This window comes from Colletotrichum godetiae (assembly GCF_030913485.1).
Source record: "Colletotrichum godetiae strain CBS 193.32 chromosome Unknown BDP55scaffold_35, whole genome shotgun sequence".
NCBI classification, from domain to species: Eukaryota; Fungi; Ascomycota; class Sordariomycetes; order Glomerellales; family Glomerellaceae; genus Colletotrichum; species Colletotrichum godetiae.
The window spans coordinates 385,877-401,304 of record NW_026851283.1 but is presented as its reverse complement, the minus strand read 5'-3'; the positions used below and the strand labels follow the sequence as shown (position 1 = coordinate 401,304).

General features: G+C 52.4%; 3 protein-coding genes and 1 non-coding gene across 4 annotated transcripts; 3 read left to right on the top strand and 1 right to left on the bottom strand.

Moving 5' to 3' along the window:
* Nucleotides 1-31: 31 nt before the first annotated feature.
* On the top strand, nt 32-2,127 carry BDP55DRAFT_587471 (uncharacterized protein; the record flags this gene model as incomplete). Its single annotated transcript, XM_060570891.1, has 3 exons — nt 32-837; nt 914-1,131; nt 1,483-2,127. Coding segments are annotated over exons 1-3 (1,422 nt in total), but the record flags the coding sequence as incomplete, so codon positions are not given.
* Nucleotides 2,128-3,847: 1,720 nt separating this feature from the next.
* On the top strand, nt 3,848-6,992 carry BDP55DRAFT_634627 (uncharacterized protein; the record flags this gene model as incomplete). The annotated part of the gene is made up of 5 exons (XM_060572687.1): nt 3,848-4,016; nt 4,079-5,649; nt 5,700-6,025; nt 6,082-6,416; nt 6,475-6,992. 5 exons carry the CDS (start codon nt 3,848-3,850, stop codon nt 6,990-6,992), a joined length of 2,919 nt encoding a protein of 972 aa, XP_060426880.1.
* Nucleotides 6,993-7,813: 821 nt separating this feature from the next.
* Nucleotides 7,814-7,894, top strand: BDP55DRAFT_t248. The gene has a single exon. It is a non-coding gene; the product is annotated as a tRNA-Gly (tRNA).
* Nucleotides 7,895-12,008: 4,114 nt separating this feature from the next.
* BDP55DRAFT_241323 (uncharacterized protein) lies at nt 12,009-15,308 on the bottom strand. Its single transcript, XM_060566217.1, has 3 exons — nt 13,715-15,308; nt 13,474-13,664; nt 12,009-13,422 (listed from the first exon to the last, which is right to left on the bottom strand). Exons 1-3 carry the CDS (start codon nt 15,086-15,088, stop codon nt 12,150-12,152), a joined length of 2,838 nt encoding a protein of 945 aa, XP_060426879.1. The 5' UTR covers nt 15,089-15,308; the 3' UTR covers nt 12,009-12,149.
* Between the last annotated feature and the right edge of the window lie 120 nt (nt 15,309-15,428).

Genomic DNA, 15,428 nt, shown 5'->3' with positions numbered 1-15,428 from the left:
TCCCGAGCTCCGAGCTCCCCCACGCGTCCTCGTCTAAGAATTGCCCCGAGGCGCGTAAAGCTCTTTTTCGTCTGCACCGTATTCCTGAGCTGGGCCACCACCCGGGGATCCGTTCCGAATCTTGAAAACCCCGGGCGATTTCCCAACGTCTGTTATAGTACGCACCTATTATCGTCAGCAAGATTCCCCCTTTCGAGTCGATCGAGGACATTCGCGGCCACACTGGCGAAAGTTTGCGACTACTACTTCCTCCTTCGGGGGTCTACCCCTCGATCGCGATGAGGCCATTCCCGGGCCTTCGACGAGTGCTCCAAATTTCACATAGAAAATATGGCTCCCTCCCCCCGACCAAAGCGTGGCTCGAATTTCTGTCCGGGGAGTCAATAAGGGAGACAGAATCCAAGGCAGCGAAAAGGAATCGGCTGATGTCAAGAAAAAGGACAAATGCAAATGCGCCAAAGCGCAAGGCAGAAGAAAGACAGGCGCAATTCACCAGGAGAATACAAGAGGTCATAGGCCACGACGATATCGCCAAAGATGTACGGATCGACAAGGAGAACAAGAAGGTCCGGACCTCGGCGGGCGACCTGCCCATCTCGCCCGTCATGGACCCCGTGTGGATGGACGTACGCACGAGGTATAGGACGCCCAAAACCAGGCCCAAATCCACACACCGGCCTCCTCCCTCATCATCATCGGGGAGAGCGCCGAAGAAGCACAAGTACATAATTAAAATGGGGTGGGATGAGAAGAAGCAGGATAATACAAAGTACATTATCGTGAACAAGAAGCCCAACGGGGGCAGGTTCCGCGTCAAGGTGCAACAGAATCCGTACGGTCAGTAGCGTGCCACCCATCCATTTGCACGAGGAATTTGAGGAGCAAAAATGCTGATACGACTGGCTCCTTGTAGTTCATGCCCTTGCCTCGCCTATCCGATTCTGTCCCGTCACGGGGGCATCTCTGCCGAAATTCTTTCTTCAGAACTTTAAGGCCGTTACGAATCCAGACACCAAGGGTCACTGGTTTATGCCGGGTGACGTCGAAGTATCGTGGACTCATAAACAGGCCATGGAAGACGTATGCGGAGAGCTCGACGATGTGGAGGACGGAGTAGAAAAGCATGACGATGTGGAGGATGGGTCAAGGGAACACGCCGAAGAGAAGCCTAAAGAGCTCGACGATGAAAAGAACGGACTCGAGAAAGCTTTCAGAGAAGAGGCCGAGGCCAAGAAGTCTGACGATGCCGATGATAAGTTCGAAAAGCGTTTTGAAAAGACGGCCGGGTCCATGAAACCTGAAGAGGAGGCAGTCGGATCCAAAGAGCAAAGCGAAGAGGAGCCTCAAAATCCCATCACCCCAGAAGATAACTTTGAGAAACATTTCGAAAAAGAAGTCGGATCCGAGAAGCACAACACAAAGGAGAAGAGCCGCTCTCCAGCGATGTCAAAGAGAAGACCATCCAGAACAGAACCCCTCGAGGATTCCCTCGCAAGGCAAAAAGAAACAGACCAGCTACTCATCGAATCCCCTTCCGCCTACGTGGTCCTTAGGAAGCCCGTCATCGACTCCATGGCAGGAAAACGCGGCAAGACGCCCTTTGGAGATGGGTGGAGGACGCTCCTAGGCAGGAACCAAAAGGTCATGAACTCGGACATTCCCAAGCGTCTGGTGTGGCGCGAAGACATGGGCGACTTTGTCCTCGACAACCTGCGCAAGAATGTCATGAAGAACATTGCTTACTCCGTCGAGATGGACAACCAGAAAAGGTCGTACATTGAGCCCCTCGAGAGGTGGGAAGATGTCCACGAGTCGGAGAAGAGGGGCTGTTTGCTGTGGTATGACAGGGCAAAGGTCCCCACGGAAGAGAGTCAGTGGGATGAATGGATGAAGGAAGGACAGATCAAGCCATTTGCGACCTACGACGTCCCGGACGCAAAGTACGAAAAGAGCCTGCCCATCTACGATATCGGGCGGCTCATGGGGCCAGATTACCTCGCCAAGCTGAGGAAAATGCCCCTGTTCCGCACAAAGTCGCTCTTCGTCGTCAAGAAGAAGCCGTCGACCCCGCTACAGCTTTACCTGTGGAAGCTGCAGGCATACATGGCCGAGTATCCCTCCGCAGAGAAGGTCGCCGAGGAGAGTGCGGAGAAGCGAAGGCTCGCCAGGAAGAGGAGGGAGGAGGAACGCCAGGAGGAACTCGTCCAGGAGCAATTCAGGCTGGAGGAGGAAGCGAGGGAAGGGTACCTAAGGGCCAAGGCCGAGCGAGCGAGGATGATTCAGGAGAGATTTGCGCGGGAGATGCGCGGGGACGACGAGCCCAAGGACAAGGTACCTGAGGCGGAGGTAGAGCTCGAAGCCGAGTTTGGGACCGCCAGCACAGCTACGCCAAAAGGTTCGGCTGCGGTCACGACCAGAGGTGCCTTCGCCACCCAATTCATGTCGACAGCACGAGTTTCAGCACCCAATGCTTGGGGAAGCGTCGCTATTAAACCCATAGGTACGACCAGGATCGACAGGAAGTCTGAAGTCCCCAAACGGCCCACGATCAAAGCCAAAGCCGAATTTACACCGAAGCGCTCGGCCAAAGCTCCCGCCGCGCCCATGACCGCAGCCGACTTCACCGCCCAGCTCACGGCGACACCTCAAGTCGGTTCTGGATCTGACTCTTGGGGCAGTTCCGCCGCCAACCCTATAGCTCCCGCCAAGGCCATCAACAGGACCGATTCGGCTTCGCCTCCTTCGACCAAGGCTGAAGGTGAAGCTACGCTTAAACATGCCGGCACCATAGCTGCTCCTACGTCCAAGGTCGATGCTCAAGAAACAGCGGAATCCAAAGCACGAGCCACAGAGCCAAAGGTGAAGCCAGTTAAGCCACGCTGGTAGGCCTGTGCCGTTTTCTTTCCATCCAGGCAAGTACTTAATAACGAGGGTTCTCTTGGATACAAAAGGGATGAGCGGAAGGTCACATCAGGGTACGTATGCAGTGAAGGCGCGAAGGGGATGGCTACGTCGTCCCAATGTAAGAAGGTGCGGTGAGAGTTGAAGAACTTGATATGGAGCCATATATATACCCATGAAGGGAGACGCTTCCTTGACGTCTCGAAGTGTAGGAATTACCCCAATCAGCAATTTGATCAAATATATTCATCATTCAGGTGACAATAAGGTGGTACCCAGAGGTCTTTCCGTGTGTTACTTGAATTGAGTGATCTTGGGGATGGTCCAAGATCGAGTTAACCAGGCATAGGAGTAATCATCATAGCTGCTAGCTTCCACCACCACTAGGTAGGTTCATGAAATCTCAGACTTCTGCTTCGTGAGGCCCTGCATGAATTTTCTCTTCTTCGGAATCTATCATCACTGCAAAACTCCCCGACATCCTCATGAATAGGCGACCTACTTTTTTCTACTGAACTCTAGATCTTTCCACTTGACATTCACAACTTCCTCACTTCTCATCGCCTCCTTCTCAGTCAGGTCAGAGGCAGAGCACCTGCCTTTAGTAATTATTCGTTCCTGCTCTCACTATCGCCCAAGCTCGCCTTTTTCTCTCATATATAAAGCCAGTCTTCTCCTGGCCTTCTCTGCCTCAACTCTTTCACACTTCCACACTCCCCCACTTCCATATATCCACTACCACTACAGGCCACCCATTCAGACAACCATCTACCTCATTCACACCATTCGTTTAACTATCCCGACACAAGTCAAATCATACCAAGCTATCAAGTGCTTTTCGACTTCCTTGGTATTCAGCTACAAAGTCACTCACCTGCCACCATTCCGACGCGACCTCCTTCTCACATCTATACAACCTCAAAGCCTCCCAACTGTCTTCCTCATCATGGCGAATGTACAAGGAACAATTCTTTCTGACATGAGTCGAAGAGTTGCGAAGAAAGAAGAGGTTAGGGCTTTGGGACAGTTACAGTTGGAAACTGCCAAGCACGCCCTTCAGGCCGATGCAATCGGAAGGACCCAAGAGGGTCTGCAAGATTGGATTGCTAGCTTGAGTAAGTATTCCAGACCATTTCCAAGTTCCAGATCCCCATGAGTTTTACTTACGTATCACCAGATCTCCTGAATGAAGCACCGAAATCCCGAGAGATTTTAGTAGGCGTCATTGGAGAAACCGGCTTGGGAAAGAGTTCCCTAATTAACGCACTTCTTGGCTGCAATATCGTTCCTACAAGCAGCTCAGAGGCATGCACTGCAGCTGTGTGTGTCTTCGGGTGGAACGACGACGTCTCGAATGGCAAAAACTTCCGTGCCCGTATCACATTCAAGTCTTACGAGACAGTTGAAGCAGAGCTGGATGCACTCGAATACGAGTTGAGTGACCTAGACGAGACCATCAAAGCCCAGGGAGAGAACCCAGATCAAGAATTCGAAGAGCGGCGTGCCCAAGCAACCCGGCAGATGAAGAATGTCGCCAACTGGTCGAAGCTCAGTCTAGAGGCAATCAGAAAATCATCTCCTACACAGATCATTGCGAATTCGGCAGCCTTTGCTGACATTTTCACAAGCAGAAGAGGTGACCCGGCGGCTAATACTTTCAAGCTCGTCAAAGCCGTCAAGAAGCAAGACTTCTTAAGCATTTTGAAGCCCTACGTCTCCAGCTCGAAAGAGGTGCCATCGGCCACGAGGTATTGGCCTCTGGTTGAGCAAGTCGAGATATTTTTGAGAGCCGGCATACTTCAGCAAGGTATCAAACTCGTTGATCTGCCAGGTGTGATGGATGCTCTCGAATCTCGCGCCAAGATTGCACGCAGCTATATGTATCGCCTTGAGAAGAGGATTGTTGTGACGCCCTCGACAAGGGCTGCAGACAATAGAGCGGCTGCCGGCCTCGTTCTCACGGATCGCGAAACTATGTTCTTGGACATGGATGACATGCTCAAGGGTGATTCCCTCTGTGTGGCAATAACCAAGGTTGACGACATTGATGACTTAGCCGCGGAAAGCGAGTTTCCCACCCCAGAGATACTTGCAATCTGCGACGAGATCAACATGCGCGATGGAGATGATGACGATGACGCTGAAGAGAGCGGAGACGATACCATCTACGGCAGTACTATGAATATGAGTTGCTCGACAGGTGGGAAGCGCCCCCGCGACGACAAGGTACAGGGTCGAAGTGCCGTGAGACAAAAAGTCGGCAGTGGTGAGGCAGAGAATGGCCTGGCCCATCTTAGCATGGAATCGCTCAAGTCGCTTCGCAAGCACAAGTGCATCGTCGAGCGAAACAAGTTGTTGAAGCAAAGGGTGATGGAGAACCTCTTGTACACCCGAAACAAGAACAAGAAGTCGCTCGCGATGGCGTTAGCCGATACTCAACCTTCGGTCTTCCCTGTCAGTAGTAGAGCGTTTCGGGCTTTCAATTTGAGAGCTGTCACAAGCGACCGTGATGGATTCCCCGACCGAGAATCCACCGGCATCCCCGACTTAGAAAGCTGGCTACACCAAGTTTCTCTCCCGTACCGGGAAGAGTGGGTAGATGGAGACATTCACCATATGCAGGTCCTGTTTGACGCTGTGGATGGATGGAATCAAAATGACCATCATACAGCATACTCTAGACTCTCCAGTGATCAGAGGGTCGAATTGGACAGAAACATGATCGTTCTCTGCAATAATCTCAATGATGTAAGTTCATGACCGATCAACTTGCAGCTCAATGCTAATGGCGTATCAAGTCTATCAATGCAAAGGTTCGCGTTACCCTTCAGAGGAACCTTTCAGCCATGCAGCCATTACGCAAACTCTCTCTGAAGAGGACTCATCTTGCCAGACAGTCGACCTCAAAAGATCAGCCAGAGCTTGAACGAACCGTTGACCTATTTACCCGAGCAGTCAAGGGATGGGAAAGAAAGAATCCCAGAGCAAATGTCGCTGTGTCTTCTCGACACGAGAAGACTTTTTGGTCTACATACCGAGCTTGCGTCAGGAGAAATGGCGGTCCATTCACCCGTCGTGCGAGAAGCGGACAACCAAAGTCAACTATCTTCTGGATGGAAGACGTGTAAGGCCCTACTCAATATCAATATCGATGGCCCGTGTATGCTGATAAAGTAACAGATCCCATGCTTTCTGGCAAGGCCATTTTGATCAATGGGCCTATGAGTTTACTCGTCGAATTCCGGCAATGAAAGCGAAAATTCGAGGATCTGGTCTCAAGGCCTTTGCTGAATGGGTCCGACAACTTTGCAACAACGATGCGCTACCAATCTCTTTCCGAGAGCAGGTGAAGACTAACGCTTTCAAACTGGATCACCTTGTCGAGAAGTACCTGGCAGACGTGCGCGAGCGCGTCACTCAGTTCCAGTCATCATCGAGGGCGAAGAGAGACCCTGTGCAGAGGTCTCTGGCAAATATGATGAAGCCCGGTTTCGAGGCGGCGATCAAGCATACCGGTATGTCATATGGCTATGGCACTCTCACTACGAATGATTGTTACTGACATTGAATCAGGCTCGAGATTGATGGCGAGGCAGGTAGAGGACGTAGTCAATCATGCAAACAACATTGGCTTCACCATGTTCGAGACGGTACGCAACAACTTGGAGAAAGACCTCGCAGCCGACATCAATCACGTTTCTTCAGACATATCGCGTCTTTGGAAACATCCCAACAGGGGCTGTGGTACGCTCATCAAGGCTGAGCTGAACCGCATCGCGAAGCGTCTTTCGGTGAAGAAGATCGAGATGAACCCGTCCACGAGTGTGAGCGCCGAGACAAAGCAGACGCTTCATAGCGTCATCGTTACTTGGCGGTCTGCATGGCACAAAGTCTTCATACGCCTTCCTGACGCGGGCCCCCCTGATGAGTTTGAGGAATTGGATGCTGGTCAGGCTTCTGAGACTGCTGATAAGAGTCGAGAAATGGCCAAGAAAGAGGCTCTTGAGCTGAAAGTCGGTGAGATTCTGACTCAGTCGGAGGATGAGAATGGGGTGCTTCCCCTCGGCGGCGTCAAGACGGAGCCGGCTTGATGAATCAGGATTTGGAAGGGAGGTTCGGGATTTTAGTTTCGGGGATATGGTTGCACGGGGATTTTGCTTTTTTCTTGCTTTGACTTGCGATGCGACACCCTCGAATCTCCTATTACGCTACATGGGATCATCGAGGCCGTACTTCGCTTCATTCTCGCAAGGCCACAGAAGCTCTTCAATGGCAGATTTAGGGCAGGGCGACAGAGAGGACCAAGATCATTATGGACCCCTCAATGGGAGGCAGCGTTGCTTCTTACACACACATAGATAGTTCTTAACTCATGAAAATCAGCAAAAGCTCGCACTTCTGAAATGACCATTGCGGGCTACGGGCAGGACTTTTTGGCCACCTACAAACGATTCTGCCAAAAAAAAAAAAAAAAAAAAAAAAAAAAGCTGCAGATATTCTTACCCGATGACAGTTGTTTTTGGCTCCTCAAGCGCCTCAAAGATGCTGGACTCGTTCAGTTAACCCGAGGAAGCTTCATGTCAATGCCCTTCTGCCTCTCACCACAGTCCCCGCATTCTACAACCACTCCAAGGCAACGCCAACTCCTCACAAGCACTTCAAAAAGCAAGCAGCGAAAGACAAAGAAAAGACCTGGAGGCTGTCAAACACAATACGACAACTCTCAGAATCTCGTCATTCCCAAGTCCCTGGCCCCACTACCGACCCCATCTCTGCCCATCTTCCCGCCCCGCACCTCAAAATCCTCACGAAAACCCTCATCCTCCACAACGGACCCCACGCGCAATCAAACAAGAATTCTCTCTTCCTGCCCCTTCCCCAACCAGAGTTGCTCATGTATCTCGATCATCCAGCGTCGATGGTTTAGTGGTAAAATTCTCCGTTGCCATCCAGCAGCGTCGGGGAGCCGGGGGTTCGATTCCCCCTCGACGCAATGTTTTTGCTTTTATTACTTTGGGGGAAAGGTGGGGTTGTGGCTACTCCTCCGCGAGGGAGGGACCGTAGCTGTTGATGCAAGTACTGATGAACCTTTTTTTATTTTTTATTTTTTTTTAGTCCCGTTCGAGTACTTCAGACGTGGTGATGAGGTCGCAATTCACATCCTGAGAGGCATGTTGCAAGTCCAGATAAGTAGGGAGTTGGTCTGCTGAGGGGTTCTTGATCCTGATCCTGGAGACTCTGTGGTACCAGCTGCTGAACACAACTCAAGAAACGCTTGTGACTTGCATCCGAATAGTTCAAAGCCCGCCTCGGCATTGAGAGAGACGGAAGACCGCAGGCTAGGATGTGCTTTTTTGTGCGAGAAGCAGCGGGTTTGATGCGGCAAGCAACCTCCAAAGAAGACTGGAAATGTGATCAGTATGGAACCATACATCAGTCCAACATACTACCTTCTCGGATCAAAATCTGTCTTATGGTTGGAGACATTGGAGTGAAGTCGTCACACAGATTCAGTGGGGCACGCACTTGTCTGTCAGTGGCACTAGAGTTGACTAAAGCTGAGCGAAGTAGGAAAAACAGCAAAGGCTGACTGACTATGACCAACAGACCATGAAAGAGTGCGAAGTCAGATGGAAAGACCATACTCCGTACTCGCTCCTCGAATAGAGAACAAATGAGGCCTCAAACTGGGATGAACAGCAAATACGATGCCCAGCGCTAGACCCTACGAGTGCGACTTACATCACATGTCTGGCGCAAAAACACATCGTGGACGTGAACAATCTTGGCAGTCAACTCGACACCTCGACATGACATGCAAACCAACGACAACCCAGCGCATTCAAAACTCCCTCAGAAGCTAGAAAACGCACAGCAATCAAAAGACTTGCCCTCATCTCTTCATCGATGCTCAGACAAGGCATCAAGGACTCTCTCGCCCAGCATCCACTAAACCCCCAAACCACCCCCCCCCCCACGCGTCACACGCAACCCGTCTTAAACCCACAGACGTGATCAACAACGAAGATCGCCAAAACCCAAACCACTCCCACGGGTCCCCCTCACGCGAGGCTGTACCTATCTCAAGCCCTCCCCGCCGATCTCACAACCCAACTTGAAGTCGAGCCCAACCCGATTTCCCTCTCAGCCCTAGCAGACGCCAAGCTCACCACAAGATTCAGCCTCAAGCTCCCTGCCGTCCCTCATTCCCCACACCCGCCCAATGACGGCTCCTCCAATGACACCAACTTACAAGCCGCGCCTGCTAACATCGGAAAGATCCGAGAGGAACACCTGCCAGCCGTCCACCGATCCAACCAAAGCTCACGCTATCAGAGAGGGACGGAAGACAGGTACCTAGTCAAAGAGACGGTGCTGACATAGCAAGCTGGAGGCTACCAGTCAACTCCCAGTGCCACTAACCCGGCGACACGAATTACCATCACGCAGATACCGCTTGGTAGCCTCACATGAAGTACCAAACGCGTGCACCCTTCTCCACCAGCTTCAATCGCATCGGCAGGACTCGCTCGGGAGCCTTATCCGGGAAACTGAAGTTCCCCGCCGGACCGAAACGAGGAAACCATGCTCGAGATGTATCCGTACCTTAAATAATCCCCCGTCTATACTCTCCTCGTGGCCTCCAAAAAGATAAGTCCCAGACTACCGCGTGGCGGACGTAGACTTATCGAATCGGCAAGAAAGGGCAGAAAAAGCAAGGCTCACTCGGTTCAACGATATCGTATCCGTAAAAGGAAGGGAAACCATCTACCCTAAATCATAAATGAGACGATTGGAAAGCTTCAAATCAAAGCACCGACCGCCCCGCGACCTTCAACCATCAAATCACCAAAGTTACCAAAAAGCTCGTCATCCCACGCCCATGCACCGCCAACCAGTCCACACGGTCGGTATCCCTAAACTTCGAGCGGATGAGATGAGATGAGATGAGATGGAGGTAGGCACTATCCGCCAACGGGATGGCCCCTGTATCTCTCCAGCACGGTATCCGCAGTCTTGGCTTCAGAATCAAGCAATTTATGCCGTATTCCAAACGTAAAAATCAAGCCTCTCCAACTGGGAACAACGGTCACCCTTTTTTACCTACGGATACACACTCAGGTACTGACAGGTGCGAATCGGTGTGGCCCGTGGGCTGTCTGTCTGTCCGTCCGTCTGGCAGGCAAGCAAACTTGGGACCTTGGGACACACCTTTCATCCTCGGAGATTGGAGAAAACAACAAATAAACTGCTTAATCGCGGCAGATCCAACAAAGAAAAGACTACGAAAATAACAGCGAAGAAACAAGGAAACATCCCAAAGTATCTCCTACGGGACCAACAAAACAACCGGCACGAAAAAGGCAAATAGACATGCGACGAGCAGACAAGAAGCGAAAAGCACATGTCAATTTCGCGGCAATCGCTCCAAATCCCAAGCCCCCCTGGTCGGGATCTGGGGCCGGCCGGCGGTCTCCTTCGTCGCTTGCTCGCTCTTTTCTCCCCTCTATGCGGATACTATTTACCGTTCTGCGGATCCGGATAACCAGAACTCTCGCACACACACTGTCAGATTTGAACAGGTTGAGTTTCCCTTATTTGTTTGTTTAGTGGAGGCTATCTACCCAAATCTAGACCCCTCCCCTCCCCTCGTCCCAGCCCTCGACACGGAGAAGCAATGGTGGTGTGGGTTCGAGCATCGGCCCTGAAGGCTCCCCTGTCTTGGGCTCTATTGTTATGCAGATGCTGACAGCTGGAGAGAGATCCGTTCAGGGCAGGGGGGTTGTTGACAGAGGAAGAAAACATTGGACGGAAATCCCGGCTTGGCAAAGAAACAACGGAAAAAAAGCCATCATGTCTCCGCAGCACTGCAGTACCGCAGTACCGGCAATGTTGGTGTTCATGTCTGCTTCGCCGCCAGCTATCATGACTCTCGTGAAAGGCTGACCAGCAACAGCTTGCCTAGTATTCCAGTCAAAGCTCAAATAATATGCGGCACCATCCGTCCGAGTCAAAGTGGTTCTGATACGGGACAAACGGTGCCGGAAACCCATCAGCCTCCCGACCGAACCGGCTATTCAGTCTTTCGCAGCCTGCCGTCCGGAGCATACCGAAACCGACTTGACAGCCAAGCGGGCCAAGAGCCAGGCGAAAGACGCACCTGTTGCTGGGCATGCGACTCTCGATTCAGGTTCGACAGGAACACCACTCCACCACTCAACTCCATTCATCTGCAAAGCCCATGGCCGGGCTTCCTGCATGCAGCTGCATGTCCTCCGGGTGTGGGAACTCCCCTACAGCTGAATGATGAGGGCGTCGGTGATGGGAATCCGCAAATGGGCGCAAATGTGCGAAAGTGGGAATTCTCTTATCGCGTCATGCCCGCCTGCCCCAGGGCTTCGGAAACGCTCCCCCTCCTCGTCGAACTCGGCTCCGTACCCGTGCCTGAAAGTCGTGTAGATCAGCCCGTTCAGGGCACTCGGTTCGGTTGGTTGGTTTCTCATCCCCTCCGTTTCGGTTTGGCGCGCCGCTCATCTCTCCACACTTGCTCCGTCCCTTCATCTCACCTCAATCACGTCCATCAACACCCACCACCAAACACCTCCGGGTCATCCTATTCGGGGGAATCATCATCAAATCGTTCCTCGCCTTTCTCGGGGAGATTTCCATTGTGCTTTTGAAATCGTTTCATCTTTCGTCTTTCCATTCGTCGCTGGACTACTAATCTCCGCCTCTTCTCGCGTCTCATTGGTATCGGGTTCATCCTCTGCGCCTTTCTCCGTGCGTCAAATGCTATTGTACAATTGTGTCATTCCATAAAAACGTCTGCTCGCTGTGTGTTGATATTGGAAAGCCCCTCCCAGACGCCGGCCATGACATATCATCCATGGCGTTATGCCCTGACCCAAATACTCCGAATAATTATCCAAAAATCCCTGCTCTGTGTTTGGCCTTGGAGGTATCATTGATCCCAATCCTGACAACCCGGGGTAATCGCCTTCGTTTGCCTGCCCGAAGGTGCATTTTGTTTTTCTGCGGCCGTCGCATCGTAGCGTCCTCTTCTCGAATCAGTAAATAAGAAAATATTAAAGAAAAGTAGGGAATGCCACTTGTCCGTGGCTCGTCTGATGGCGAAAGCGGTCTGTGCCAACTAGGTCGATACAACATTACAACCATGGTGATGAGTTTCGCCAAAGAACTTGACAAGTCGATCAAAGTCTCTGCCACGCAACACTTCCCCCGCTCAATTAGATGAGCGAGAACTTGGATTGGGGCATGTGGCCCAAGGCTGCTGCCAAGGCCGAATGTGAGTCGGGGGCATGCTCGGTGTAATGCATGTCCTCCTCGAAATAGGGCAGCACTTTGATGCCGCAGTGTTGCTGGAAGAATTGAGTCCCAATGTCGTATCGCTCCCTGCATCTTCTCTCCCAAGGATCGATCTTGAGGGGGCTGTGGAAACAAAATGTGTTGTGCTCTGCGCCCCGCACCGGAAAAACGAGGCCGCCCTCCTTCATCGCAGTCCATAACTCCAGAGCTTCCAGTCTCGTGTTGTCGGCGTTGGGCCAGGCGGCTTGCATCAGCTGAACAACAGCGTATCGCAAGGCCAAATCCTCTGCACTGCCCTGTCCATGGCGACCTGCTATCTGCCTCCGTAACGGCTGGAGTTCGGAGAGCAGTTTCTCGAGTCTCTCGGGGTTGGCGTGGTTGTAAAAGATGGCCAAGTCGATCCACGTCCTGGCTACGTAAGGGTGGCGCCGTCCGTAGATGGCTTCGAGTTCCTCGGCGATGGTGGGAATACAGCCCCAGACAAGCTCCGATAGTGTGATCGGTCCATGCTTTTGTTGCACTTCGTATAGTGTAGAGAACGTCTGTCGTAGGGGATGCGAGCGCTCAAAGTTTGTCGAAGAATATGCCGCCAGATATTTGCAAAGGGCAGTCATCATGCCCGCATCGCGATGCACCATTCCCAGCAAAAGTTCCTTAATACCCTGGGGTGATAATTGTTTGAGATCCATCTCCAACCGTTTGAATGCCTTCATTAGTTGATGACCACCTGCGTCGTGTTCGCCCATTTCGAATTTCTTATTCGCATCAGCAAACATGTCGCTTGACCCGGCACCCCAAAGCATAATCGATGTCCATCCAACCTGCTTGTCAATTTCGACCTCGAACTGGCGGCAGTGCAAAAATGCTTTCCGCATATTCCCAACAATCGTCTCCTGCGCTCGGAGCAGGTCTGGTGATCGCAGATAGCCCGGAGCGGGCGGCGGTGTCGGGGTACGACATCGCACATATGATGGGAGCTGAGCTGGCGTTTCAAAGTCGACAAGATCGTACTCCGTCACTCCTTTCCTCTTGAGATACGTGCCCAGATTGACGACCCTGCCATTACGAACGAATTCGGACACTTTGCCCTCGGCATCGCGTTGGAACTTCATAGAAAGTAGTCTCTTCACTTCGTCCTCGGTGTTGTTCTTCACAAAGCCCCACTGGGAGAATCTGGTCTTGTACATCTTCGGCCTATGACAGTGAGATAAGATGAGCGGGTGTTGATCTAGAACAGAAACTTACGTTGCTTGGAAGCCATACTGGTCCGCCATGATCTGCATGACCTCTTTCAGGGGGCGACGCTCTTCCAAATACAGATGCTTGATGGTCCCCTTGAAAGACTCCCATGCCTCAGCAGGAACCTGCTCCCGCGATGGCCGACTCCCGGTTGCAGGCTTTGGCGTGGGGGCGATACTGGGTGCTCGAGCATGACCCTGTAAGATGATTAGACGGAATACTTCCCCAAAATTAGAAGACAACATACTGGGAATGATGTGTTAGGCGGAGGGCCGAACGGCGTTTGCATCCCACCGGGGGTGCCGGGAATGTGGCTCGGGGCCGGTGTCGGCGCTGGGCTGAATGTCGACGTCGCTGGGCTGAAGGGTGTGGGAGCAGGACTAAAGGCAGTAGGTGGCGGGCTAAAGGCGTTGGCATTCGGGGGTGGGCTGAAGGTATTCGTGGTTGATAGAGAGCTGAAGGCGTTTGCAGGGGAACTTAAAGCGTTGGCACCTCCGAAGGTTGTTGCCGACTGACTGAATGCACTAGGTTGGGAAGCGAAAGGTTTGGACACTGCGCTGAATGTGTTTGGTTGGGGACTGAAGTTGCTTGCTTGGGTTGCGAAGTGCTTAGTCGTCGTATTGTTGAAGTCATTTGTCGTTGAAAAGTTAAAGGCATTAGCTTGCGACTGAAACCCCTTGTTCGTGGTGTTGTTGAAGTCATTGGTCGTCGGGAAATTGAAGGCGTTGGCTTGTGACTGAAACCCCTTGTTCGACGTGTTGAGGAAAGGATCTAACTGACTGAAGTCGGCAGTTTGTTGCGGTTGTTGGTGCTGTTGCTGTTGCTGTTGCTGTTGCTGTTGTGGCTGCTGCTGGTGTTGGTGTTGGTGTTGTTGGTGCTGTTGTGGTTGTGGTTGATACTGCTGAGGCTGATGATGTACTTGAGGAGGAGGCGCGGGGTTTGAGGGACCAGCAGCAGTAGCCATACGACTATTTCCATCTCCAAATCGTGAATCCGGCGTGAACATGGGAATGTTAGACGGTGCGCGATCCAACACTGGCTTCGTATGTCTGGGCACTGGGGGACGATATGATTCCGGAGCACGGAAGAAATTGGGCGTGGCCGGGCTGTGAGCGACTGGACTTGTCATTCTACTCATTCCTGAGGAGCTCATGTTTGCTGTGCTGCCGTGCATGCTGCCAAAATGTGCCGACGACGGGCTCGCTATTGACGGGCTTGCGACTGAACTTGCCGGACTCATGATCCTGTTACTGCTTGGTGGTGCTGCGCGAATCCCCTCAAACCGCGCAATCAGGTTGGACACCCCGGCGGGGGGACTGAATTCATCGAGTTCCATTCCTTCGTCTTGCTGTGGCGCGTTGTTCATCGAAGACCCAACGTCGAAGCGCGCATGCTGCTGCGCGGCTGGTGAAGTCCAGTCCATGGATGAGTCGAAGTCCCTCCGGACGGTATCTTGTTGCGGCGGCGGACATGTCGAGGGACCGCCAAAGTTGAGTGGAACACCAAACCTAGAGTATGGTTGACCGGATGTGTTGAGAGCGAGGCGGCCATGTTGACTGCCTCCATATTCTGATCCAGAGGGAACACCGCGGGGTGGTTTGTCCCCAGAATGATTGAACATCTCGGCCGCGTCCCGCGTCCCCCGTGGAGCAGAGGTTCGGACCGCTGGCTAGAAAGATGTCAAGACTCGGGACGAGTCAAAGCTCCTCGGTAGGACAGGTGCCTCGTGTCGTCGTCGAATGCGATTCATCCAAGAAGCCCAGCACGCTGCCCTGGTGGCAAGCATCAATTGCCCGTCAAATGGAGGGGGTGCCACTGGGCCTTCAAATGAAAGACGAGAGCGTGGGAGGAGACCAGACAAAAGTGCCCATGATCGTCGCCACATAAAAGAGAAGGTCTCGGTCACTTTGGCTGCCAAGTTAAAAATAGAGCGGCAGAGGAGAAAGCGTCATGGTCCAGTA

Bases quoted from the DNA above. Each gene is read 5' to 3' on its own strand.
- BDP55DRAFT_241323 (XM_060566217.1), bottom strand. From the start codon at position 15,088: ATGTTCAATCATTCTGGGGACAAACCACCCCGCGGTGTTCCCTCTGGA. The intron at 13,665-13,714 runs GTATGTTGTCTT...ATCATCTTACAG, and splicing joins CGCCTAACACATCATTCCCA to GGTCATGCTCGAGCACCCAG. The intron at 13,423-13,473 runs GTAAGTTTCTGT...TCACTGTCATAG, and splicing joins CAGTATGGCTTCCAAGCAAC to GCCGAAGATGTACAAGACCA.